Source organism: Protopterus annectens, chromosome 17.part0, assembly GCF_019279795.1.
Source record: "Protopterus annectens isolate FY-2018-M chromosome 17.part0, PAN1.0, whole genome shotgun sequence".
NCBI classification, from domain to species: domain Eukaryota; kingdom Metazoa; phylum Chordata; order Ceratodontiformes; family Protopteridae; genus Protopterus; species Protopterus annectens.
In genome coordinates this window covers 70,462,003-70,488,957 of record NC_056751.1, presented here as the reverse complement: position 1 = coordinate 70,488,957, position 26,955 = coordinate 70,462,003, and the positions used below count along the sequence as shown (strand labels likewise).

The following is a 26,955-nucleotide window of genomic DNA, read 5'->3' as shown; positions in this document are numbered from 1 at the left end:
AATCTGTAACTCTGGAGGTAAAAATTGTGAGGTATAAACTTCAAGGCATCTGGCAGTCTAGTGTCAGTCAAACCCTTGGCTTAATTTAATTATCTCCCTCACAGTTATTACAGTTTGACTAATTAGGGTATGCTGAAAGGATACAGAGGAAAACTGAAAGTAAGACACAGTGTGAAAAAAAAAAAAAACAGAAAAAAGTAATCAGTGCTGTGGAGAGGCCAGGGTAAGGGAAAATGAAGTGTAAACTAGGGGAATGCCGGGAGATTGTGGGCATTTGAGGGATATGAAGTCTTTTGTCTAGGGCACCTTTTCAACAAAGAATGATCCTGCTTCAATGTAATAATTTATTGCCTCTGTGCTGCAAATGGCATTATATTCATATTACAAGAAATGTGCACTTCTTTTTCTTGGGGGGCAAATATATAATACATAAAGGTATAAATATATAAGATGACATAACTGAACGTGCTTATTTATTGAAGACTGTGATGTTTTCCTGCATTTCCCCCAATATTGTGTGAAAAAGGAAAAGCATTGCTGGGAAATGTCTTTCGGCATTTCCCGGTTAGGGGTCGTCACAGTGGATCACCGGTCCACTTATGATTGGTGGTGGAGTTTTACAGTTTCGAGTTGCCAGCCCTGCACCCAACCTTCAAAGAAGGCACACCCACTCATGCATGCACCTACCTGCATGTCTTTAAGGTTCACTCAACCACAGGGAGGACATGCAGACTCTGCACAGAAGGCACTCCAGCCGAGAATCAAACAGGAGAGCCTCTTGCTGTGAGGTGACAACACTAATCACTGCACCACCACGGCCTGAATGAATTTTGCAGTTGTTCTGTTAACAGTGCAAATAAGAGCGCAGCCTAAATACAGTTCACATGAATTTCCCGATATGTTGTCCAAAAACGTTTACTAGATAAAGTCGAACTGTTTAAAAGATGTAATCAGCTTTTGATAATGTACACCAATGGGTCTCATGGCCATTAGAAAGTGCTAGGCTATCAAGCTGCGGTGACATTTGATTACTTGATGTTTTGCTGAAGATGTTAGAATGTAGCCTATATCCAGAATAAATCTTTACTGTGTACAGAGCATCCCAGAGTACTTTCTGATACCTGCTGATGATTCAAGAAACTTTCTTTGGGTTAAGGTAGGCTCACAGTAATGCAGTCCAAGGTTTGCATCATTAATGGATTTGGCTGTGAATGAGGACATTATTTATTTCCATGTTGTCCCAATCAAACATCAGAGGTTTACACCAAGTCCAGCTATCTTTTTAGGTTGGGATAAGGAAGCCATAAGGAGGAATGTGTGTATTAAAGCATACGTCAGTTTAATTATCTTCACTGGATGTCCATTGGCATGGTTTGCAAGCAGGGATGGATCATGGCCAAATGGGGCTCTAGGATATGAAAACAGAAATCACTCTGACAAGTTTGAACAGTGTTTTATGGTAAATGGTAAGAGACAGCTAAAGAGTGAGATAATGGTATGGCTTTACCAATATCTCATTCCTTAGCTGTCTCTCCCCAGTTGCCATAAAACACTGTTCAAACCTGTCAAAGTGCTTTCAATTTTTTTATTTACTATTAAAATTATCACAGAGATTTGGATTTAATTTAAAATTTTTATTTCAAATTTTACAGCCAAAACACTTACAGTAATTTGTTAAACAAAACAAAACATGTTCATGTTAAAAACAGACTTAGCATGAGTAACAGTAAGCTTCTCTTGAAACTTATATTCATTGAACATAGGTTCATAGGTTCATAGGTAGGTACTAGGCTATTGGCCCAAGGGCCTAAAGTAAGCTTAGCTAACAAGGTTCCCTGGCTTACTCCACCCAAGAAAGTTAATTTCCTGTGCCCCTGTTGAGCAAAGCCACAGAAGTGATCCCCGGGGTGTATTTCCTATTTCCCATCCACTCATGAAGATTTTTCTTGAAGAGTGCTAATGAGGATAGGTTCATAGGTAGGTACTAGGCTCTCAGTCAAAGGGTCTAAGTAAGCCTAGCCAACAAGGTTCCCATGCTCTATCAACCCATTAAATTATAAGAAACATGTTGGGATTCATACTTAAATATCAGTGAAGTACTATATGATATTTAAGTATCATATAGTGAAGCACTAGTTAGGGGCTATGTGAACTATGCAGGAATTAAAAAGACTAACGCTAATGAATTTGTTAACAGATGAAGACAGCCCACTGGTTACAAGTGTCTCTTTTCCAGAGCAGGCCAGGTGCCCTCTCTGGTGAAATAATTCTATCAGAGTCACACAGTAGACAAACAAAGGCTGAGGCAATCTAACCCTCCACTATAGGAAAAAGCTCATTAACAGCTGATCACATTATTTATCTACAGAAGTGCCAGACACACACAGACACACACACACACACACACACACACACACACACACACGTGCACATCTTTGCGTCAACTGTATTAACTTACAAGAAACACAGGAACTATGGCAATGTCTGCATTTACTTACAAGAAACAGACCAATATCAGTATCTACTTATGGAAAAAGACTGCTGTTGAAATTATGTGAAAGCTCCATAAAGTCTCTCTTTCATTGGCTTGAGAGCCAATAAAACAGACTGGAACTGTTGCACATCAAAACAAAAGAATTTGGAACAAAAGGATTTTGGAAACATACTATCAGGGACAGTAGATATAGGCCAGTTTCTTCTTTTTTTAACATTTTATGAGACCCCCCCTATAACCACCAGTCAGAACTGGGCCCTAAGTGGCTCCCTATATCACTTTGTTTGTTGGGGTATGGTGTTATGTGCCTGAGATCAGCAATTTTTAAAATTTATTTATGTTTTTGTTTTCCGGGAAAGTCCGACTGGGACAGAGCCCATTTTCAGTGGAAGCCTGGGGAGATATGCTCCAGATGTATGTCTTTGGAATGTGGGAGGAAACTGGAGCACCCAGAAGAAACCCACACAAATGCAGGGAGGACATGCAGACTCCACAGAAAAGGCACCCCAGGAGAGAATTGAACTGGCGAACCTCTTGCTGTGAGGCATTAACACTAACTGCTGTACCACTGCTCTGCCCATGAATTGAAGTAAGTCATTAAGGTTATTGTAACTTTCACTTTTCTTCAGAAGATGTAAGACATATAGGAAGTTTGAGAGGACAAATTATACTGCAATGGAAGAGAACAGTGGCAGTTACATTATTTAAGTATTTATTTGTCATCACTGTTAAATGATCATTAGTATAACTCAGCATGAGGGTAACAGAAGTGTGTGTATGGCAAGCACAACAAGATAATATTCATATGTACACCTGCATTATAAGAATGTAATTTTGGTTAAAATGTTATTGGTGCGACTGATTAAAGCAGGATGCCATATAGTTAATGTTGATCTTTTCTCAGTTAGTAAAATTGTTTCCTACCTATTGTAATCACTGTCATTGGGATCGTGCATTAGAGAACTAACTAGTACCCAGACTACTAAACATCAGGTTCTCAGTTTGCAATATTCATAATGATTTCCCTTTGAACTAATGCTTATGTTTGAAATGCTTTAGTATACGTGGTTGAATAGATTTAGTGGCTAGTTATGACTGGATGCCTAGGGTAGTTTTGAAAAAGGAGCAGTAATATGAATCTAGTCCTGTAGTAAGTTTAGCTGTTGTTTTCTTTGCTATGCTTTGTTGGTAATTGGTCATTGTAAACCAGGAACTTTGCTAGGTATTAGCATTGTTACTCTGGTTGTGGTAAGTGTGGAGTGCTGTTTATGCTGGCCAGGTTTGCCTGAGTGCAGAGAATGGATACTGCTTGTGTGAGTAGAATTCTGTGGGATCAGTTACCAGGTTGTTGCACTGATGCTTGTCAGCCCTGCTTACTGATATGGGACCATCTGTCAAGGTGCAAAACTAATGCTTGTCAATGTTGTACATGGAAATTTGAGATGCTGGACCTCTGGTGCTGACTGCCATGGCACTTAAGGCTGTTGCTGAATATCATGACTGGTCTAAGTAGGCATCCATGAAACTGGCTATCATGATGTGGTATAGAGGCTTTTCACAGCACTGCATTGAAATGCCAAATCTGCTAACTGTTGTACAGAGTCTCCTTGCAAGCCAGCACTGTAAGTAGCTGACTGCATCACACAGACTGACATTTACCTAATTTATTGGAACTAATAAGCCACTGCTCATCAGAACAATGTTTGCCTTCCTCTTGGTGAAGGTGCTGAATGGCTCCATTATGTACCACATTGCTGTGGTATACTCTACACCTTTTACTATTGGGAGGTGCAGTATGGCTTCTGTGTATACACTTTATAAATTCTTGGCTATAGCCCCGAGTCAGATATATCCCAGGGGAGATTATTAATGAATAATAATAACAGCAGTGGTCCCTGCATTGACACATGGGGTACATCCATATATATAGGTACAATGTTAGTGCTAGCAGTGTCCACAGCCAAAGTAAAGGTCCAGTCCTTTATTTCATTTTGAAACCAGCTGTGCACGTCATTAAAGAAGTGGCATTTTTTAAGATTTTGTAGCAGTTTGCTATAGTCAGCACATTCAAAAGCTCTTTTGTGATTTCTGAACATATCCCTAGTAATTTTTCTTTCTTCAAAGTTATTGAAGATGATATTGGTTAGCAGAGGTATGGCAGTTGAGGTACTATAACTCAACTTGTTGTTTATGAGTTACGGTGTCATTGAGATATGTAGCCTAACATTTTTTTTTTTCATACAGCATGTTAAAGGGGTCTAAGTCAGTTATTGGCCTACATTCCTTGTCTGTTTTGGGAGCAGTAACTTATGGCAGTGGAACTATGATGGCTCTCTTGTAAAGTTTAAGAGTCTGATGATTAGATAGTGAGATCATAAATATGTGAGTTACTGGTGCTGTATCTTTGTTTCTTTCTAATTTAACCAGGAGATTGTACAGTATATAAATGAGTTAGACAGAATGGTAATAATGCCATCCTTAACATCTTTTTAGTAATGATTCTGAAGTAGAAATAAGGATAGTCAGGGTAGATGTGCAAATTGTTACACAGTGTTATACAGCTCCAGTGCATATCAGTGCATCTCAGACATTACCTGCAATGCATAACAGTGGCATCATTATACATGGCCTGATACCTACATGTATGGAAATCATACGTAGTGGCATCAGTACATAGCCATATGTGTATCTACCAACTAAATGACAGTATGGAAAGTCTTCACTCATGAACCATTATTTTTTATTCAGATGTGTGTGTAAATTGTGAAAACTGCCTAGGTGGTGCATAGAAACATTTAGAATAATACCCCAGGCATTGCACATCACTTAGCAGTTAAGGGAATGGAATCTCTTCCTGTTAATTTGTTAAATACTCTCTTGACAAGATGAGACCTTAATAACAATGTTTTTGAAATCTATGCCTCCCAGGATTTCATGGAAATGGAGTATGTTGTAAACTGCCCACAGGGTGGTAGTTCTCTACCCTTACTGATTAGGAATTATATCTGTTCCGCCACATGCTATAGCATAATGTCAATGAACTTGATGTTGAATATGTAAAGCTGACACCTGCAAAATTCCTAGCATGTCCCCTGTAGGTCACTGAATGGTCCTTTTACCTGCAATGATTATTGGTACACATACCTTATTGCTCATTGTGATGGGCAGTCCATGCTTACCTCTGGATGCCACTTGTGGGTAACACTGTTTGGCACTCTTCTGTATGACATCCCTATCCACATAGAAGTCCATGACTGGCTAGTAAGTCCATTGCTAGTAAGTTTGGTAGTGATGGTACCATTGGCACAAGAGCTGCAATGCACCATGTTGTGAGCACTGGTTTGAAAAAATCCACTAATGTATTTTGCTCAGCCATAGCTGCTGTTACCACAGACAATGAAAAGTCCTGTCCAACATCAATTCTTGGTGTTCAGAATATGTCTACATCTCAGCTCTGTACTCTTGTTTATGCATTTCTAAATCATTACACCATGCTTGATGCCATCATTTGCGTAACCACTGTGCCTCATTTACATCAGGAAATCTCCTCCTGCAATCTCTTGAATCCCTCAGCTTATTCCCACAAAATCTTTTCATCATCTCTTGTGCATAACAGTTGACTATGGTCAGGCCTCTTCCCTTTATACCTGTCCTTAGCTACCCTTTCTTCCTCTATTCATCCTGTTCACAGTGTGAAACCTCCCATCCCAGCCTTGCTCTGATTAATATTCCTATCTCTCTATGCTTCAGCCCTACAATGAATGCACCTAACCATACAACATGGCTTCACTTTAACTAACCCACTTCTCTCAACTTCAGTTACATTTCCTGTAATAGTTCCACATCCACCTTTTCTCTAGCCATCTTTGCAAAAAATATGCTCATTCTTAATCAGGCTGTTAATTGCCCCCACAGACAATGTGACAAAATTAAACATGCCATTCCATACCCCCCACTCCTCTGAAGCTAACCTCAAAGTGTCCTTGAATGGTCTGGAAAGACCCATCCACCCTCCCTTCCAAGAAGTTGATGACATCAACCACTGTTGTATAAGCTCAGAAGACAGCAGGTGCCTGCTCCCATGATTTACTCTTCCATTTCATACTAGCCATCTCAGATCTATAACTGCCCCATGAGCTGTCCACTCTGACCATATGCCTCCACACCACCACTCAAGACACCTACTCTATTCCATAACTCCATCCATTCTCCTAATATCCTTTACTCCCATCACCTTCCTGACTGCATTTCCTTTGCACCCAACCCATTCCATCAGTGCAGTCTTTCTTCATCATTACCTCTACCTTCCAATCATCTGTCATTCTTATCTGCATTTGCCTTAATGTAATTTGTCAAAGGAAAGGATTGTCACATTTCATTTATATTTTATGCATCACAGAAATCAAACCTATCAATAATAACTACACATATGGCCAACAAAAGTCTTCAAGTGTGGTACAGATAAGACACTTAATTTCCAAACTCTCCTGAGTTGAAGTGCTCCTGATCTTACTCAACAACCAGTATTTAGTCCCTAACCCATTTGTCTTTCCACTAAATCTGTTACCCTCAGTAAAAATCTAAAAGTAGCAGTAATGTATCAGAAAAGAGAAAACCATAACATGGATAAGTTGCATAAATGATTTATAAATGTGTGGAATAAATCGTTAATGCAACTATCTTTGTAGAATGAATCATTCATGCATCTATCTTTGTGGAATAAATCTTTTATGTAACCATCTTTGTGGAATGAATCATTTATGCAACTACGTATTTTTGTGGAATAAATTGTTTGTGAAACTATCTTTGTGGAGTAAATAGTTTATGCAACTTTTCCGTGCTGTGGTTTCCTCTTTTCTGATATATTACTGTTAATTTTGTGTGCTAGAGGATGCCTTAACTGTTCTCTGAATGCTGTTTTTTTTGACAAATCTAAAAGTGAATACTTAAAGACCAAAACAACAAATATACAAATTGTATCTATTAAAATGTTGTCATATAACCAACAATGTTAGTTCAAAGTCACATTACCCTGTATAATTACATAGATTTCCCCTGTATTCATTAATTAATATTATAAAAAAGGTTTAAGCCTATAATAATGTTTCTTATGGAAATAAATAAAGCCTGCAAAATTTAACACTAAAGAAAATATGACCTGCAAAATTTACACTAAAGAAAATATGACTTATTTTTATTTGGATCATCTACTCCTTGTCATACAAAAAAAGAAAAAATAAAGGGGGTGTGGCCAAGATGCCAGTCTGATAGCAGCAGAAATCTATAGCTCTGCTTAGATGTTAATATCCTGAGAGGAAATATACATTCATTTTTAGAAAAATCCTTCTAAAGGTATACTGAAAGATAGATTAACATTGACTCTTTATTATTTTCTAAAAATTAATACATAGTCAAGAGAACTTTTTAATTATTCCTGTAAAGAAGTTTTCTACTGGAGATCTCAACATGAGCAACTCGAAGAACCCACACCGGGAGAGTGCAGTGAAGAAAAAAACTACATCTTATAATAATAAACATCCAAGAACTGTCACTAAAAATGGACAAATTTGAAAACAAAATGGATATTATTAAACAAGAATGTAGTAAACAACTGGAATTTCTAAATGGAATATTAAAAAAACAATCTGAACAGATTCTTGCCTTAGTGGAAACAGTGACTGACCTAGATACTAGACTGACAGAAAATGAACATCACCATGAATTTCTTCTGAAACAAAACACCAGGCTAATTGAAAAACTGGAAGACCTTGAAAGTAGATCAAGGAGGAATAACATAAGAATATATGGAATTCCTGAGAAAGAAGAGGGTGCTAACATGATTCAGTTCCTCAAAAATTGGTTTTCATCAGCACTAAGCATGTCTGAATCCCTCTCTTTTGAAATTGCGAGGGTTCGTCGGTCCCTGGCAAATCCAGCTTCATCTCTGAGTTCATCTAACCCCAGGTCTATAATAGTGAGATTTCTTTTCTCACAAGGGAAGGACTTAGTGCTGAAATCAGCTTGGACTAATTCCCCTATCAAGATGGGTGGAAAAGGTTATTCGTTTTTGACAATGACTACACCTCTAAAGTCATATCCAGAAGAAAGAAGTGTGTTCCTCTAATTAAGTCCTTGAAAAAAGCCAATATTAAAGCTCAAATTCTTTTTCCTGCAAGAATAAAAATCACCTTGTCAGAAGGAGTGAAGATCTTTGATTTTCCTACAAGAAGCAGTAGAATTTATCCAAAAGAAGAAAATAATGTTGCACATAGAATAAATGGAATGGTCATTCCAGAGTTTGAAGAGACAGGCAACAAAACATTGATGGTCTGAGAAGGAAGGACCAAACAAAACTTGGTACCTTAAAAAAAGGAGAGAGTGGGGCAAATAACTTTTAGACTTACAAAAAACATAGACAAGCTAAACATGGATGCAAAACCAAATAAAGTAGCACATAACAAAATTACTACGTTAAATCAAAATTACTTAGAAGTTCTGAACCATAAGGTAGCCATAAACTGGGAAAAAATGAAATTACACTGTTATGCTGTAAATCCCAAATATCTATATAAAATAGAGAGAAGATCCAAAAAAAAAAATAAACAATCAAAATCTTATTAATGAGATTAAATATAAAAGTGATGGTTCAGTAAAGAGTACATCTAACTTAAGGGGCACATTAGAAGTGTTCAAAAACTACTATAAAGATAAATAATAATGTAATAAATACTTTTATTCAAGAAAGTATAACTACTAAGGTGTCACTGCAACAAAATAACATATTAAATAAACAAATAACACTAATAGAAGTGAAAGAGCAAATAAAAAAATTAAAAGATAATAGCTTATAACAATAAAGACTGGATGGAATAATTCCTGAACTATATAAGATTTTTCCTGAATATATAATAAAGAAAATGATGAGTGCCTTTACTATGGTTAATCAGAAATGTATAACTCCCCCATTGTGGAATTATTCAATTATCTCCCCCATATTAAAACAAGGTAAAGACCCCAAATATTGTGAGTCATATAGGCCAATTATATTACTAAACACTGATTATAAAATTTTCATGACAATATTAGCTAATAGGATAAAAAATATTGCCTAATCTAACACATAATGATCAGACAGGGTTCATTATTCACAGAAAAGTGTAAGATAATTATTAAATTACTATCATTAATAGACATAGCAAGCAAATACAAAAAAACAACCAACTATTTTCAGCCTAGACATAGAAAAAGCTGTTGATTCTATTAGTTGGTCTTATCTACAAAGAATCCTGATTGGTTTTGAATTCTCCTCAGATTCTGTCAATTTATTAATGAAAATTTATAGTGGGGCACAAGCTTATGTGAAAATCTGATCATGTCTATCCTCACCACTAGAAATCCTCAAGAGAAATAGACAAGGTTGTCCTTTGTCACCATTATTGTTTGCTCTTTCAATGGAACCTTTTGCTACATATATCAGAAACAAGCAAAATATAAAAGGCTTTCAAGTTAATAAGGACTATTGTCCTAATACAATTATTTGCTGATGCTATGTTGTCAATGTTGGGTGATATTGATGGTTCTTTACATGATGTTATAAATACCTTAAGCAAGTTTGAAAGAATGTCAGGGCTTAAATTTAATCATAATAAATCTAAAACATTACTAATTAACAAACAAATCAACAAAAGCCTAAGGGAGAGTAGCCTGTTTAATTGGGAGAATGATGTATTAGAATATTTAGGTGTCAGTATAAGGAGTACACGAAAAGAGTCTGTTAAACTAAACTACAATAATTTAATAGCCACCATTAGTGAGCTAATCAAAAGATGGAGTAAAATGTTCTCACAATGGAGGATAGGCTCTCTTTAATTAAAATGATAATTATACCTAAAAGTTTGTTTTATATACAGTCATTGATACTACCCCTCCCAAAAACTTATTTAAAAAAATTAGATTCCACGCTACTTAAATTTTTACGATTCCCCTTATAACCTAAGATTGCATATAAATGGCACATTAGAGCTTGGGGCAGTAATGGGATAGCATTCCCCTAGCTTAGATTTTTATTCCAATTCAGTTATAATTAATATAATATTACATTGAATCACACCTACCTATATATCTGTCTGGAAAATAATACATGAGATTCATATAACAGATGTCAAAATTATAAAAAATCAATTTAAGGAACATAATGGAATAAGTAGAGTTAAATGGATTATACATGAATTTTGTTTAATAAGAAGTTTGATCATTTTTTTCTTATGGCATCAATCAAATATTTAATAACTTTAAAAATATAATTGATTGTAATTACAACATTAAATAATTCCTATTTCTTATATTCCCTATAGCATATTCCCCTGATTGCCTAGACACTTTCAACATCAATGCAATGCAACAATTAAAGGAAAATAACTTGATATTTTGGCATGAGTTTATTGAAAATAAAAGAATTAAACCACTAAATTCTCTTTTATGTAGTTTTGATAATAGTCAAGATAGTTGGTTGTTTATACACTCATTATGTTAGTTTATAGAAAACAAAATGAGAGTATCAATCACCCTAGAGACTGAATCTATACCTAGTTTGATCCAGCTTTTTATTAGGTGTCTTGAAAAGACAGATGATCAAAAATTAAGTATCTTACCTATCTATAAGATACTAAGAGAAGACATTCAAGTTTGACTCAGATTTTTGGAATTACTGTGTAAAGATTAATGGAAAACAAATATCTGATGAATCCAAAAAACTGTTATTGAAATCTACATGTGGTATCTGTTCTGCATTATATTGGAGACTGTATACATGGACATTTATGAATAGAAGTTTCTATACTCCATATAAAATAAATCTTATACTCAAAAACAATGAAAGTAAATGTTGGAAATGTAATGAATTACTAGAGGCCAACTGGGTTCACATTTTCATTGAATGTAGAACTGTTGTTCAGTACAGGAAACACTTCAGATATTTTTCAAATGCTTTATAGTCTGACAACTGTCATATTTCTAATTCATTACTCCTATTCACTGTTCCTATACCTAATGTAATACTTAAATCTCAGATTCAGTTACTCTGGTCAATTCTCGCAATTGCCAGAAAAGTTATTACTTCGAACTGGAAAAGTAAACAAGATTTGATGTTTAAAAATTTTATTAATTTAGCAAAAGTTGTTTGTAAAAAAGAACTGGAAACCATTTGTTATAGAACTCATAACATTACTCATAAAAAAATAGCATGGCAAAAATTGGAAAACCTTTTAAACAAATACTAATAACTTATCATGGATAAAATGATTGTTCATCATGGATGAAATTAAACATTGTAAATAGTTTTGTTATTGTTGTATTGTATTTGTTATATGTATATTTGCATATGTTTATAATGAAAACATAATAAAAATGTTTTTGAAAAAAAGAAATAAATAAGTCATATATTTTTAAACAAGCTTCACATTCCAGTTCATCAAAAAAGCAAAGCCCATTAACTAATGACCATCATTCATCATTGTCTGGCTCCAGCATCATTCATCTCTCCAGCCAAACACAACCTCTGTCTTATATTTTGTCATTTCCCAGTCTTTTACTCCATCACCTCACTTTGCCAAATTGGATTCCTTTTAATGATAATGGGCAAAAGCTTCATACATCCAACGCAAACTCCTTCTCATTCTGCACTTCACTCAACTTCTTCTTCCTAGCAAGTTTCCATCTCTCTTTAGTCAATTTACATGTGTAGGTCTAGACTCATGCAGCAGAAAGACAGGAACAAATAAGAAAATAGAGGATTCACCTATTCAGATGTAGCAGCTTTCCCCATTCCTCCAGTCCAATCTCATTAACTTTCATCCTCTAGAATGTTGAATTTTGCTATTATTTTCCTGATAACTCAGCTCTCTGCACACCCATGTAATTTTAATGCCAGCACCCTACAGTATCCTTTCTGCTCCTCTCTGCTTGTTGGAGTGGCTGCTGCTTTCCTGCTATGTTCATACAATCTTTCACCCATGTAATTTTAATGCCAGCACCCTACAGTATCCTTTCTGCTCCTCTCTGCTTGTTGGAGTGGCTGCTGCTTTCCTGCTATGTTCATACAATCTTTCAGTTTTTGTCACTCCCTTCTAGAGACCTCTCTACATCACCTCACAGATGTCTGTTCTTTTCTACATCCTTCAAGGGTGTTCAGACTCTTAATGCTTTTCATTGCTCCACTTTCCCCATCCCTTCATATCTTGCTTGCTCTAGGATACACCTCACCCATCTCTCAGCATTGCAACTGCATTAAGGGGGAGTTTTATCTTGTCTCTGTCTGTCCCCAGGCAGCACAACACCATACCATCATCACTGTACTTCCTGGTTGGTTATCCATGCTCCAAACATCATCTTCCTGGCCCCCTCATCAGTTCCCTATATCTTTCATCACATGTAGGCAGGTTACTTCTCCCATGCCCCTTGTCCAGGACATAGCTCCATTCCAACCAACTCTTTGAGTAGCTGAGTGCATTAATTGTACCACTGCTCCTTTTCGAAGATTTAATATGGCTGCAGCCAGATGCACCTTTTGTCTATATGCAATGGTAGAAATGACTTTCAGTATTTCACCATCTGTCATGACATTATGCAATGAAAGAAATGAATTTGAGTACTTTCACACTCTGCTGTGACAATAACAATCTCCATAATATAGCTGCAGTCTTTGTCAGTCATTACCCAGCCTATAGTTTTGATAATTACTTTTTAAGTACCTGGCTCTACTGTTCATACCACTAGTCTTTCCTGTGTAGTGCATAATATCTGTCCAATGATCTCAGTGATTTGATTGTGCTTCTTACTGCATTGAGCTTGCAATTCATTTCTCTGCAGTCTTTCATGCCTCACTCTCTTCTGGTCCTTCCTGTAGGCCCACAGCCCTTCCATTTTCTCTTCTGACTTATATTCCTAGTCCTCCTTCCTTATGCATAACAGCTCTGATTGACACTTAAGTAAATTACTATTACCGCCAACAGATCCAGCAGTTTAGTTCACTCTTCATTTTTATGCACTGCACACTATACACTATACCCAGACACTCTGATCAGGCATTGCCATCAGCTCTTGCCACTGGCCACCCATCCCTTATTCGTACTTTTTAGCTTCCCTTAGATACAGTCCAGCTTGTCCTCCATACTGCACCACTGTACCCTGCAAATCACCATAACACCACTGCTGTCCTGTGGCATCTTCTCCTATTATGTCCATTACTTTCCTCCATATCAAGTGTCCACAAGCTAGTTTATAGCTACAGCCAGCCATCACTTTCCAACTTCACTTTGGTGTTTTTTGATATCAGTGGTGCTCCTCTTTCAGACTTTGTCTTTTTGATCAAGTTGTTTATCCTGCATAAGTTCCAACTTCTCTTGAAAGTAACACACTACTGCTTCAACTTCCTGTTCATAGGTTCACAGGTTCATAGGTAGGTACTAGGCTATCTGCCCTAGGGCATTTATAAGCCTAGCCAGAATGTGTTGGCTTTCACCTCCCATTTAGATTTGATTAGATTCCTGAGCCTCTATCCAGCAGGGCCACAAAAGTGATCCCCAGAGTAAATTTATGGTTTCCCATCCACTCGTCAAGATTTCTCTTGAAGAGGGTCAGTGAGGGGCTCTGCCTAACATGGATTGGGATTTTATTCCAGAGTGAGGGAAGCCTCTGGGATATGAATCTATCTCTCCAGCTTGTCCTATTTATTGTTGTGCTGAGGTTTAAATCCCTGGAACGTGTAGCTCTAAGGGATTTGGTTTTCTTGAGGTGGAGCATGTCCATTAATTCCGGGTTAGACATGGCCTTGTACGTCAGGCAGAGATCACCTCTGAGTAGACGGTAAGCAACTGAGTAGAGCTGGAGTTTCTTTAGTCTAGCTGCATAGGGCATCTGGTTGAGGCCCACGATCCTCTTGGTGAGGTACTTCTGGGGTCTTTCCAGCGGTTGCAGGTGTCGGGTAAGGTACATCCCAAATGGGGCATTGCACTCTAATATGGGCCTGATGACGGATGAGTAGAGGGGCACAATGACCTCTCTTGATCTAGATGTGAACCCTTTCATGATTAGGTGGGCTATATAGAAGTTTTTTTCAAACCACTTTGGCAATGTGATTATCAAACGCAAGGTTGCTGTCTACTTGGGTCCCCAGATCCCTAATTACATCTTCCATACTTAGTGGATTACCACCTATGTGGTAGTTCATGGGCACTTTGTTTTTCCCAAAGGGGATGACTATGCACTTTTTGGCATTTAGCTTGAGGCCATGGTTCTGACACCAGGTATTTGTCTCCGTTAGACCCTTCTGGAGGATGTCTGTGTCAGCCGGAGAGTTGATTATGGCTCCCAGTTTGCAATCATCTGCAAACTTGTTCAGTCATAGTCCTCCCATGCTTGCCTGTACCTCAGAAAAGTATATACCGAACAAGAGGGGTCCCAGAACTGAACCCTGTGGGATGCCACTTGTAACCAGTTTGGAGTCGGACATGGCACCCGCAACTCTGACCATGTGAGTTCTATCCATGAGCCAGTTTGCAACCCATCTTGTGACATAGGGATTAATGTTCAAGCTGGTGAGCTTATCTATAATGCCAGAGTGGGTTATTGTGTTGAAAGCCTTTGCAAGGTCTAGGTAGGCTGTGTGGACTACCTTTCCCTCATCTATGGCCTTGGTAACTGTTTCAAAGAAGTCTACTAGGTTTAAGAGGCAAGATCTGCCTTTAACAAAGCCAAATTGGGTAGGGTCCAGTGTCTGGAGGTTCCCAATGTCTTTGTTTATGAGATCCATGATGATGCGCTCCATAGCCTTGCAGACCAGGCTAGTCAGGCTTATAGGGCAATAGTTCCCAGGATCCGTTGTGGCGCCACCTTTGTGGAGCGGGATAACTGTTGCTGTACGCCATTCTTTGGGTACATATCCTGTAGTAAGGCTAAGTTTGAATAGTGAATTTATGTGAGGGTTTATTACTTTTTGGAGCTCGTGTAAGATGCAGCCTGGGATACAATCCGGTCCCATTGATGCTGTGTTTTTGACTTTGGAGAGGGCTGTTTTCACCTGTGTTTCTGTGATGTCTGGGGGTCTACATTCTTCAGGAATGGACATGGGCCCTTTTGGGGGTGGGGGGGTAAAGTTTGCACTGAACCTGTCAGCCAGGATGTTGGCAATGTCAGTGGGTTCAGTGTATTTTTTGCCATTTTGCACCAGCTCAGAGCAGATCTGAGATTTGCCACCTAGATTTTTGACATAGCTAAAGAAGGCTTTGTGATTATCTTTAGAGTCTTTGGTGATTTTTCTTTCGAAGCTGGTCTTGGATGATTTTATGAGGGATCATAGTTTCTTGCTAATACTGATCAGGGATGCCTTCCCTTTTTGGGATTTTGCTGTATCATGTAGTAGTTTCCTCCTTCTGTTGTATAGCTTATTTATGGCTGGGGTCCACCAGACTGGTCTACTCTTTTTGGAGGAGTGAGTCTTGGTTTTACTTGGGATGGCTCTATCCATGCATTCCTGTAGGTGCTCATAGAATGCATTTGTAAAGGATACTGTGATTTGGGCAGCATTTCCCATTAGCCCAGGAGCTTTGAAACATTCCACCTCTGTCTTGAGAAGTGTGAAGTTTGCTTTTGAGAAATTTTTCACTGTGGTTTCCTTGGCTGGGGGTGGGGTCGGGATGTGGATGTCCAGTGTGATTAGTTTAAGGTCTGATTTTAACAATGAGGGTTTACCTCTGGTGTGGAACATTGAGCCCCCATGTTGGTGATGACCAGGTCCAATATGTTGTCACCTCTTATGGGAGTGATGACCAGTTGTTCTAGAGTGTTAGAGTTTATAAATTCCAGGAAACGTTGGGCAAGGGAGTTGGGACTTGAGTAGTTTTCCCAGTCAATGTTTGGGTAGTTGAAATCACCCAATATCATGGTGTTTGTTGAGACCTTCATATTCTCCAATGTTCTCAGGAATGCCAAGTGGGGGTCCTGAGACAAGGTGGGTGATCTGTAGCAAGCTACAAACTGAAAAGCAGTTTTGCCTACTGTTAGTTGCATGCGGATGGTCTCTGAGGCCTCGTGCAGTGCCACTAACCTGGAGGTGTGGGTATCCTTGATGAAGATGGATACACCCCCGCCTTTTGTATTTCGGTCTGAGTTCTGGGGCCGAAAGGTATGGGAAGAGTTATAGCCTGGTAGTGCTGGGGTGCTCTCTGGAGCCTTGAACCAGGTTTCTGTTACTGCATAGATATAAATTTTCTCCATACTGAGGAGTGCCTCGAGTATGTGCATTTTGAGGTTTAGACTTCTGGCATTGAGTAGCATTACTCTCAGTTTTTTGTTTCTTGTGTTGTCTATGGAGGTGGGTTTGTCTTTTGAGCCTTGCCTAAAAAAGGCACCATAGGGGTGGCAAGAGCCTTAGCCAGTATTCGAAAGCCCAGGGGTGACAGGTGCAAGCCGTCTCTAGCGAAGTAGCGTGGCTTGTCAAGCATGTCATCCCAGGCTGACAGACACTGGATCCCCTTTGAATGACGCCAATAGTCTATCCAATTGTTAAAATTGATCATTTTGTCTTTATACTGTGGCATCATTGTTGGTGAGGGCAAGATGCTACTCAGGGTCAGGGTCATACTGGCCTGGGCTACATAATCAGAGAGCTCCTCTATGTCTCTTTTCATGTAGTCCAGGGAGGTACATCTCAGGTCATTCACACCAACATGGACAATGACAGAGTCATATTTGTACTTGCTTTGGAGTGACCTGAGAGCTTGTGTTATGTGGCGGATCCTGGCACCCGACAGGCAGCTTACAGTGAACTTCTCCTTGTTCAGTCTGGTGAGCAGGAAGTCAGTGTGCCTGACAAGAGAGTCTCCTATTACTAGTGTATTTGGTGTGTTTTTTAGCCTTAAGGGCTGTGTTTGTGTGGCACACAGACTTTGTGAAGTATGTGATACGTGAATATTGTTTTGGGTAGAGATTGCTTGGATGTCTGCTTTGGAGGTCTCTGCTGCTTTGGCAGGTTTTTATTTAGAGCCTCCGAGTATGTCTTTGTGTGTTTATGTGTCCTGTTTGTTGATGCAGATACGATTGGTCTATGTGAGACTGGTTTTGTGGTGCGAATAGTTCCCTTCTCCTCCTGATTGGCTGTTCCAGTCTTGGGTTGAGAGAACTTGCCCTCCAGTTTGGCTGTATAGTTGCATCTCTCACATATAGGATACACCTCACCCATCTCTCAGCACTGCAACTGCATTAAGGGGGAGTTTTATCTTGTTTCTGTCTGTCCCCAGACAGCACAACACCATAGCATCATCACTGCACTTCCTGGTTGTGTATCCATGTTCCAAACATCATCTTCCTGGCCCCCTCATCAGTTCCCTATATCCTTCATCACATGCACGCAGGTTACTTCTCCCATGCCCCTTGTCCAGGACAAAGCTCTTTTCCAACCAACTCTTTGAGTAGCTGAGTGCATTAATTGTACCACTGTTCCTTTTCTAAGATTTAATATGGCTGTAGCCAGATGCATCTTTTGCCTGTATGCAATGGTAGAAATGACTTTCAGTACTTTCACCCTCTGTCATGACATTATGCAATGGTAGAAATGAATTTGAGTACTTTCACACTCTGCTGTGACATTAACAATCTCCATAATATAGCTGCAGTCTTTGTCAGTCATTACTTCAGCCTATAATTTTGATAATTACTTTTAAAGTACCTGGCTCTACTGTTTATACCACTAGTCTTTCCTGCGTAGTGCATAATATCTGTCCAATGATCCCAGTGATTTGATTGTGCTTCTTACTGCATTGAGCTTGAAATTCACTTCTCTGCAGTCTTTCATGCCTCACTCTCTTCTAGTCCTTCCTGTAGGCCCACAGTCCTTCCATTTTCTCTTCTGACTTATATTCCTAGTCCTCCTTCCTTATGCATAACAGCTCTGATTGACACTTAAGTAAATTACTATTACCGCCAACAGATCCAGCAGTTTAGTTCACTCTTCATTTTTATGCACTGCACACTATACCCAGACACTTTCATCAGGCATTGCCATCAGTTCTTGCCACTGGCCACCCATCCCTTATTCGTACTTTTTAGCTTCCCTTAGATACAGTCCAGCTTGTCCTCCATACTGCACCACTGTACCCTGCAAACACCATAACACCACTGCTGTCCTGTGGCATCTTCTCCTATTATGTCCATTACTTTCCTCCATATCAAGTGTCCACAAGCTAGTTTATAGCTACAACCAGCCATCACTTTCCAACTTCACTTTGGTGTTTTTTGATATCAGTGGTGCTCCTCTTTCAGACTTTGTCTTTTTGATCAAGTTGTTTATCCTGCATAAGTTCCAACTTCTCTTGAAAGTAACACACTACTGCTTCAACTTCCTGTTCTCCTACTATAATACTAGAATACAGTCTGGATAGTTCTCTGAAACCCCTAAAGCAACCATAGAGTTTGTTTTTGCTCTGTTGTTCTATAAAACGATCCAGCTTAGTGCTGACTTTTTGAATTTCTGACATAAATTATTCTAGACAGATCTTTGGAGAATCACTGGATTCAAACACTCCAGAGTTGTCATTAACAGCATATCAGAGAAAATGTTACTGTTGACAGTTTAATTAATTAAAGCTGATTTTTTTAGTTTATACTGCGGATAATCCCACACTAGATGAAGCATTATTGTATAATTCCATATTACTAATTCAAGATAGACTTTTCCATCTAAGGCAGGGATGGATATCTGAGAAAAGATTAATGAGGATTACACGTGAATGTAGGCAAAAAATCAAGAATAGAAATCAAGCCCCCTTCTGATCAAGCAAAGTATAATATCTTTCTTAAACTAAATAGAGATACAAGGATTGTTGCTAATGCCACAAAAACAGCTTTCCTTAGGCAAGTGAAGAGCAGCAACTTGGACATCCCAGAATATTCTGGCAAACTGTTAAACAAATAAGCACATACAGACTATTTCCCAAAGTCATGCATACTGAATAATTTTGATGATCTTAGGGGTCACATTCCTTCACTAGCAGCAGTGCCAAATAAGGCATCCACCTCCACCATTATCTTGACTGCCCAAACTTTTTATTTAAAACTATCACCAAAAAATCAGTTGAAAACTTGTTAGGCAATTTACATTGCAGCTACAGTCCACACTTTCACTACCTTCATCCTAGGTTACTGGAAGATAGGCAATTTGTTCTAGCAGAACCACTCACCAGCATTTTCAACCACACCCTAACAACTAGAAATTGTACTAGCAAGCATTAAGTATTTTCATATAATATCCCTCCCTAAAGTACCTCACCTTTTCTCAGTTAATGGTTATAGGTCTATAGCAGAGAAACTGGTATGTGAAAAAATCTTGAAACACCTTGCCAAATGTGATATATGTACCAACAGACATCATGGCTTCAGACCCAAATATAAGACAACCACTTTTACATACATACTAACTGATCAGTTCTATAATAATAATAATAATATGAAAAAAGATGAATGAACAAAGATGATATTTTTAGACCTCAAACGTACATTTGAAAATGTTGATCACACTTTGCTTATAAACAGACTGAAAGACATTGGTTTTAATTCCAAAGTATTGCAGTGGTTTGATATCTACCTGTCTCACTTGAACCTGCAGAGGCTATGAGGCACAGGTGAACGTAACATGTTCAGAATGGTATGTTACTTATATCCGTAAGTCCCACTGGATATTGTGAGCACCACAATGCAGCAATATAACACCAGAAATGTGGACAAAATCTCTCCCAAGCAGATAACTGTGTTGATGATGGCTGCATAGGGCTATACAGTTTTAACTTCTGGTTAGGTAGTCCTGCCCTGAGAAACTGACGCCAGGAGCAGATTACATATGAAATGAATGTGTTTGTGATTCACAGACGTACTGTGCTAGACTGAAAAAAAGACACTGGCCAGCATGCATAAATGTGTACTTAAAAAGACACATACTCAGAACTGAGAGAAAAGGGACACAACTGGTGGTTCACTGCAAGGAAATAAACTTATGGCAGAGCAGGAATTTCAAATGAGACTGGGAGATGAGATTACTGTAGAGCATCCGTGGTAGTGACTATGAGACCTGACCAATAGACAGGTTAGTAAATGTACTAAATACAGTTGATGACACACATTACTGTGTTGCACATAGTGGTGACAGTTTTTGTGTCTTCTGTGTTGTACAAATGATGCTACCATGAGGCAATGCATATAAGTAAATGTGCTGTATGATGTAAATATGCATCAGTGTTAACTGGCAAATATCTGTTCAGATGCATCAAACAGCTGTAAAGGTCTCAGTAATTTCTAAACAAAAGACTATTGGTCTAAAACCCTTGAGCTACCAAGACAGGTTTGAAGTCCTATCTCTATACCCAATCTCTTATGAACTCTTAAGTGGGGCTCTGTCACTTGCATTCCATTCCAGCATGGACCAAACCCTCCTTGATCATTTACGGCTCTGCAAGGAAAACATTTCCACTAACACTAAACATAAGGAATTTAACCTCCACCAACATATAAACAAAACATGCTGGAGGGATATATTTTTTACCCAATTTTTACCCCACCTCTGGAATAAATTGTTCTCGCAAATTAAACAGAGTGATACCTTCCCTTTCTTCAAGGGTATCCTGGACAATTGGATGGGCATGTGTAAATTTGTCCTGGGCCTGAGTGTCTTTGCCTTCCTAGAAATGGAAGGTATGTCATGACTTGACATAAGACACAAATAATCTCATGACTTACTTGCTTTGCCATGCCTGTGTTCCTGAAATGCTAGCAAAGGTGTTTCATCAGGTTGTTCCCTTGCATTTGATGTCTGGAAGATCAAAAGGCTTTAGGTTCTGTTCCCACTACTGCCCCATCTTCTCGAGTTGATAGAGACTGGCTTGGATGTTAATGATTCTATGGCACTTGCTAACAATAAAATTATTTTTTATTAAAATCATAAAACCCTATTATAAATGAACATAGCCTGTTTATATTAATATATTTGCTTCAGTGACATATTACATAACGTCTATGTAAAAGAATAGAAATACAGTCGATTATGTTTCTTTTCCCTTTCCATTACTCTTATTATCTCGTTTTTTTTTTCATTTAGCTGTCATGTATTAGTTCACCTTTAGCCTGTGTTGTACAATTGGTTCATAACTAACAATTAGCAGACATTATTTATCATTATTCTTTTTTGCTGTTATTTATTTACGTATTTATTTGTTTTGCTTTTTTTTTATTTTTTTGCAGCTCTGTCCTTTGGACATAAGACTTATAGGCTAACATATTTTCAGTAGCCTTCCCTAGACTTATAATTAGCAGCTGCTATACAATTACTTCCCAAATGTGGGGTAAAACCCCAATATTGTTTCACACTCTAGGAAAGTAAGTTGCTTCTTCCAATGCATAGCACATTCACTATCAATGTATATTTTGCTGGTAACTTTTATTATAAAGACAGGAAATTGTATATGTACAAATCTCAATTTCTTAATCTTCTTTCTTCTTTCTACAACTGTTTTTTTTTTCTATTTTTCCTACTTTCTGTTTTAATATAGTCCACCCTTCTTCCATATAACATTTATATACAGTTACATTGTATTATCTCGTTTTCCATACCCCTATTAATGACATTCCATTCTTTATCTTTTTTTTTTTCATTTTTTTTCTCTAATCCATCTCTTATCTGTTTATGTGTTTGCTCCAGTCCATGGTATCCTGGCCAAATTACACCTAATTTGTAAATACCACTGTGGGTTATCAGGTCTGTGGCACAGAGGGATAAAGCCCTGGTGTGACCCAAATGACCCAGGATTAACTAGTAACTTGGAGACCAAGGAGCCAGTGAAGAAGGGTAAGAATGTGAGTCCAAAGTCAACCTGCACTTTCGGGGTGGGGTGGGATCTGGGTTGTATCAGGGCTGACAGAGAAGTGAGAAGTGCACAACCTGTATGTTTTGGAATGGTGTCATGTCCACATGGCAGCTTTCATTAGGTGTGCATGGGAATACAAACACTTCTGTGGAATGGCATATCAAGACGTCTCATCTGCAAGCACAGGTCAGCCACTGCAAGTGCTTTTGATCATTAACCAGGGCAGCCCTGATGGCTGTCTGAACAATGGCCTCCTATGATAGGCTCTCATACCATGGAGGAATGAATGGAGAAAATAATTACAGGAGGGCTGAAACCTGGCACCCAGAAGAGGAATACAAAAGTAAAATATATATATATATATATATATATATATATATATATATATATATATATATATATATATATAAAATTTTGGGTCTCCTTAGAAAGTGGACTACAAGTGGTACTAACCTAGTCAGCAAAAGAAAGATATAGTAGACACCCTTTGGCATATACAGTGTGGTTGTCGGGTATTGTGAGGGGTGCCTTGTAATGTGTGTCTTTGCATTCAGTTTGGCAATAATATCTTATACGCCTTTGTCTCACTTATTGGCTACATGCCCAATGTGCTCACCAAACACTGCGTACATCTCACAGCTTTGTCATACAAAGCTTGCAGTTTGGCAGGTGCTGTTTCTGTCTCATCCTGTCTGACAACATTTTTACTTGGAGCAGTAGGTGGAGAATCTGGCAGATGCCCTGTTGCAATTCTTCTGGACATCAGAATATTGCAGACCATAGCAGAACTGAGAGACATTTCACTGACCTCGCATTAGTTATACTGCACATATCATTCAGAGCTATTCAAGAAACAAATGACCCCTTAGGAGGGCAAACACTCTCTTAGCAACCACCTACATTTATAACAAAAACAAATCCGTTTGATAAGGCACCAAAAAAAAAACGACTAATAAAACTTCAAAGGTGCCAATATGAGCAAGCAGCTATATCATAAGCCCAACACATGAAACAAAATGCTCACAAAGAGTATGTTACTCCAGTCTCTTTATTGTTAAGCGCTTTCTTCCCCACTATACACCTCAAGAACTTCCACAGAACAAGAAACAGAAGAATTTACATTGCTCCAAGTCAACACCCTTTATATGCAATGAAACAATCAATTGATCAATTATTCTTCCACAATTTTAAAGACATAGACACTAAAAACCTTTGTACTTTAAATATACACACAAACAATTTAGAAAATGTTAAATTTTACATTATTAAAAATAATATATTATACAAAATACATTACAAATTCAGATGTTTAAAGCTCTTTTTCTTAGAACAGGAACCAGGGAAATATGGTCATTTAACCCTGGTTCAACAGTGGCATTTCATCTAATAATCCAATAAAACTCTCTTAAGGTCAACCTGTTACTATATGCCATCTCATTAGAGCCCAGTGGGACCATGACATCTTTATGAGTACAGTCAGTTGTGTCCAACATTATGTGAAGTCATGCATCCCTATGAAATGCTTGCAGGGTGCTGGAGTGTTTTTGGAGGCGGTAATAGACAATAATATTTAGCTGCAAACATCCAACAGCATGTAGGTGATAAATGCAAGCTGTATGATGAATAATGGCAACAGGGATGCACCTCCAGTTTCACCAATAGTCTGCCGAAACTTACAAATTCCCAGGATGCATAGTGCTGGGTATAACCTTACATCAGCTATGACAGGCCATTCACACTACCCTAGAAAAGTCAGGCTAACTTGGTCGATATCACATATATACTGCAGAGTGACCCTGCCCATTTATAACAAACCAGGGCATACTGGTTATCTGGTGTGACAAATCTGTGAGGATTCACTATCTGCTACAAGCCTGGCAGGGTAGTTTAACTGTTGTTTCAAGACCAATGCATTCCATCCATGCACTGACTTTGTCATAAACAGATGTCAATAAAGCACTGTCTGTTAACATAAAGTAGTATTTATGTACGGGGGGGGGGGGTGCAGGATGAAGCTTTCATTTTTCTCCATATTTTAGCAACCTCAAAGTAAACAGTGCCCCACATAAAATATAAAATGTGTGTTTGTGCTTTGGTCTGTTTGGGAGATTACTAGTTTTGTTGTATTTGTTGACTATTATAGCTGGTACTCCATACTGTTTATGTTTTAGGTATTGACTGTAGGATATCAGTTATTTTTTGGCAAGCAGAGTTTCACTAAGAAGTTATATATCCAGTGGCAGGGTATATGGTGCCAACCATCACTGTTTCTGCTCTGTAGTACTGCCAGTCCCACTAAATTGCATGATATACCATTCATTCTGCCATTCATCCATGTCAGGGATGGATCTTGCACAAGGCTATATAAGCAGCTGTCTAGGGTCTTGTACTAGTTGTAGGTTTACGTTTGCCTCTTTCATTAGGAAACAAATGAGTAACAGCAGAAGACTGATCTAATGCCAAATATGTTCATACACAGCATTCAACCTCTTAGCACTAAAAGTCTGGGCAAAACCAAAAAATAATGGGGGGGGAGGTAAATCCTCAAAAACAGGGACACATTTTAAATATTGCTCTTATAAACTAACAAAGCTGCTAGAACAAAAGTTCTTGTGCTACTATGCATTTTATGAAGGTTATGAAGTCTGAAACTCAAATCAAATGCCTGTCATTATTTAATGAATTCAGTCCTCACTGATTTGCCACAAAAATCCAGAAAATCACAAATGTTATGAGGAACAGACCACAAATATGAGGCAAAAATCTGGACATTCTTCAAAAATCTGGAAAGTTGAGAGGTATGTGTTCATATGGAAAATATTATGCAAAGCAAGATATAAAATCGGCTCTGTAGACCTTCATAATGGTACAACAGACTGAATATATATTGAAATTAATTTTACAGTAATAGCACTGGCTCCCTTAGAGACTATGAAAATGTACAAAGTATTGAAAACAATAATACTGTATCAACTGTTACTAGAGTGTATGCAAGTACAAATTAAAGCATGGTAGGCAAAATGCAGAGCATGCAGAAATTAAAACACTTTGTAAAATGTATAACTTTATAATAGTAAAACCCTACAAAGTTTACCAAGTTTTTTTGTTCATCATGTTGCAGGTTCGTGTTATATTGCTGAACTGGTGTGCCTGGTTCTTGAGAATGAAGAAACCTGGGGAAAACCGAAGGCCTTTTCCTTACAAATACAGCCAGCAGAAGCATCATTCTAGCATTAGCAGTGTAGAAATGAGTGCTGTTTCTGGTCAGCAGACCAGTAATGGAAACATGATGTACCTTGGTTATCATGCAATCGAAAATCCATGCAGTCCCCCTAACAGTGACTCAGGGATGATGTGTGGGAGGACAACCTGCTCATCCATGGAAGGCAGTGATGCTCTTCATAGCCGCAGCCATCCTGAGACTCACAAAGAAATTGCAAAGATCCTGGAAGAAGTACAGTACATAGCTCGTCGCTTTCGGGAGATGGATGAAGGAGAAGAGATCTGCAGTGAATGGAAGTTTGCAGCTGCCGTCTTAGATCGTTTATGTCTTGTTGCATTTTCCTTATTTTCAATTATTTGTACATTCACCATTTTAATGTCTGCTCCAAATTTTATAGAAGCCATTTCAAAGGATTTCACATAGTTGATTGGTGGAATATTTCTTTATTCTAAGAAAAAATTAATATGATATACACATCAATATGAAGCATTTCCTCTTTAATAATAGCAATTATTCTTTTTTTATGATCATTAAACAAAATGTATTAAAAAACAATTACAGAAGTACATTTGAAATTGGATTTCACCCGTACAAAGGTGTATGTATAGCTCATTTGTTAAATTATCATTGCTCTATCAACATACAGTTCAAAATGAGCAAGTAAAAGGAAATGTCCACTTTGTTGAAACATCGTTGCTGCTCTACTCTATATACTCATTTTATTATTCATTGTTAAGAAAATGCTTTAGCTGAACTGCTGGAATATGTACAGTAACTAATACATTTTTGCAGCAAGTAATCTTCATATAATCAGAGTCTAAACTGTTTTACTTTTCTGAAGAAATTAATTATTAAAAGCATTTCTTCATTCTTATACTGATATGCAATAGATGATATATTATATGTAAAGGGAGATTAGACACAATGCTATTACAATAGGAGTGACTAAGAGTTTACAGTTTTGACTGACTCACAGTTAACACTGGTGATTCATAAAGATTGTAAAAACAAAGCACATTGTAGGAATATTTTGTATTTTCGGCTGAGTCATAATATTCACATATACAGTTTTAGAGATCATCCAAGCCTTTAAAATTTTGTTTATTCTGAAATTATATAGCATGATTTTTTTAATGAAGGCAATTTGATTCAGCAGCACATAAAATATTTATTTTTGCAAAAGCAAAACTTGCCAGAGCCTTATAAATAGCAGATGACATCACCGTGGGTGCAATGAATCTGGATCTGTGATTATAAGTGACAATATCATAGTGCTTTCACCAACACACAGTGGGTAGAGTAAATCTGAATCTGTAATTATATGTGAAAATATC

The 26,955-nt window shown here is 37.9% G+C and overlaps 1 protein-coding gene across 1 annotated transcript in view; it reads left to right on the top strand.

Moving 5' to 3' along the window:
* LOC122791403 (neuronal acetylcholine receptor subunit alpha-7-like) overlaps positions 1 to 26,633 on the top strand; it is a 2,335,909-nt gene extending 2,309,276 nt beyond the window's left edge. The window contains exon 10 of the mRNA XM_044059149.1: positions 25,520 to 26,633. Coding sequence (XP_043915084.1) covers positions 25,520 to 26,044 — 525 coding nt within the window. The 3' untranslated portion in view covers positions 26,045 to 26,633. The remainder of the gene's footprint in view (positions 1 to 25,519) is intronic.
* The last annotated feature ends 322 nt before the right edge of the window (positions 26,634 to 26,955 follow it).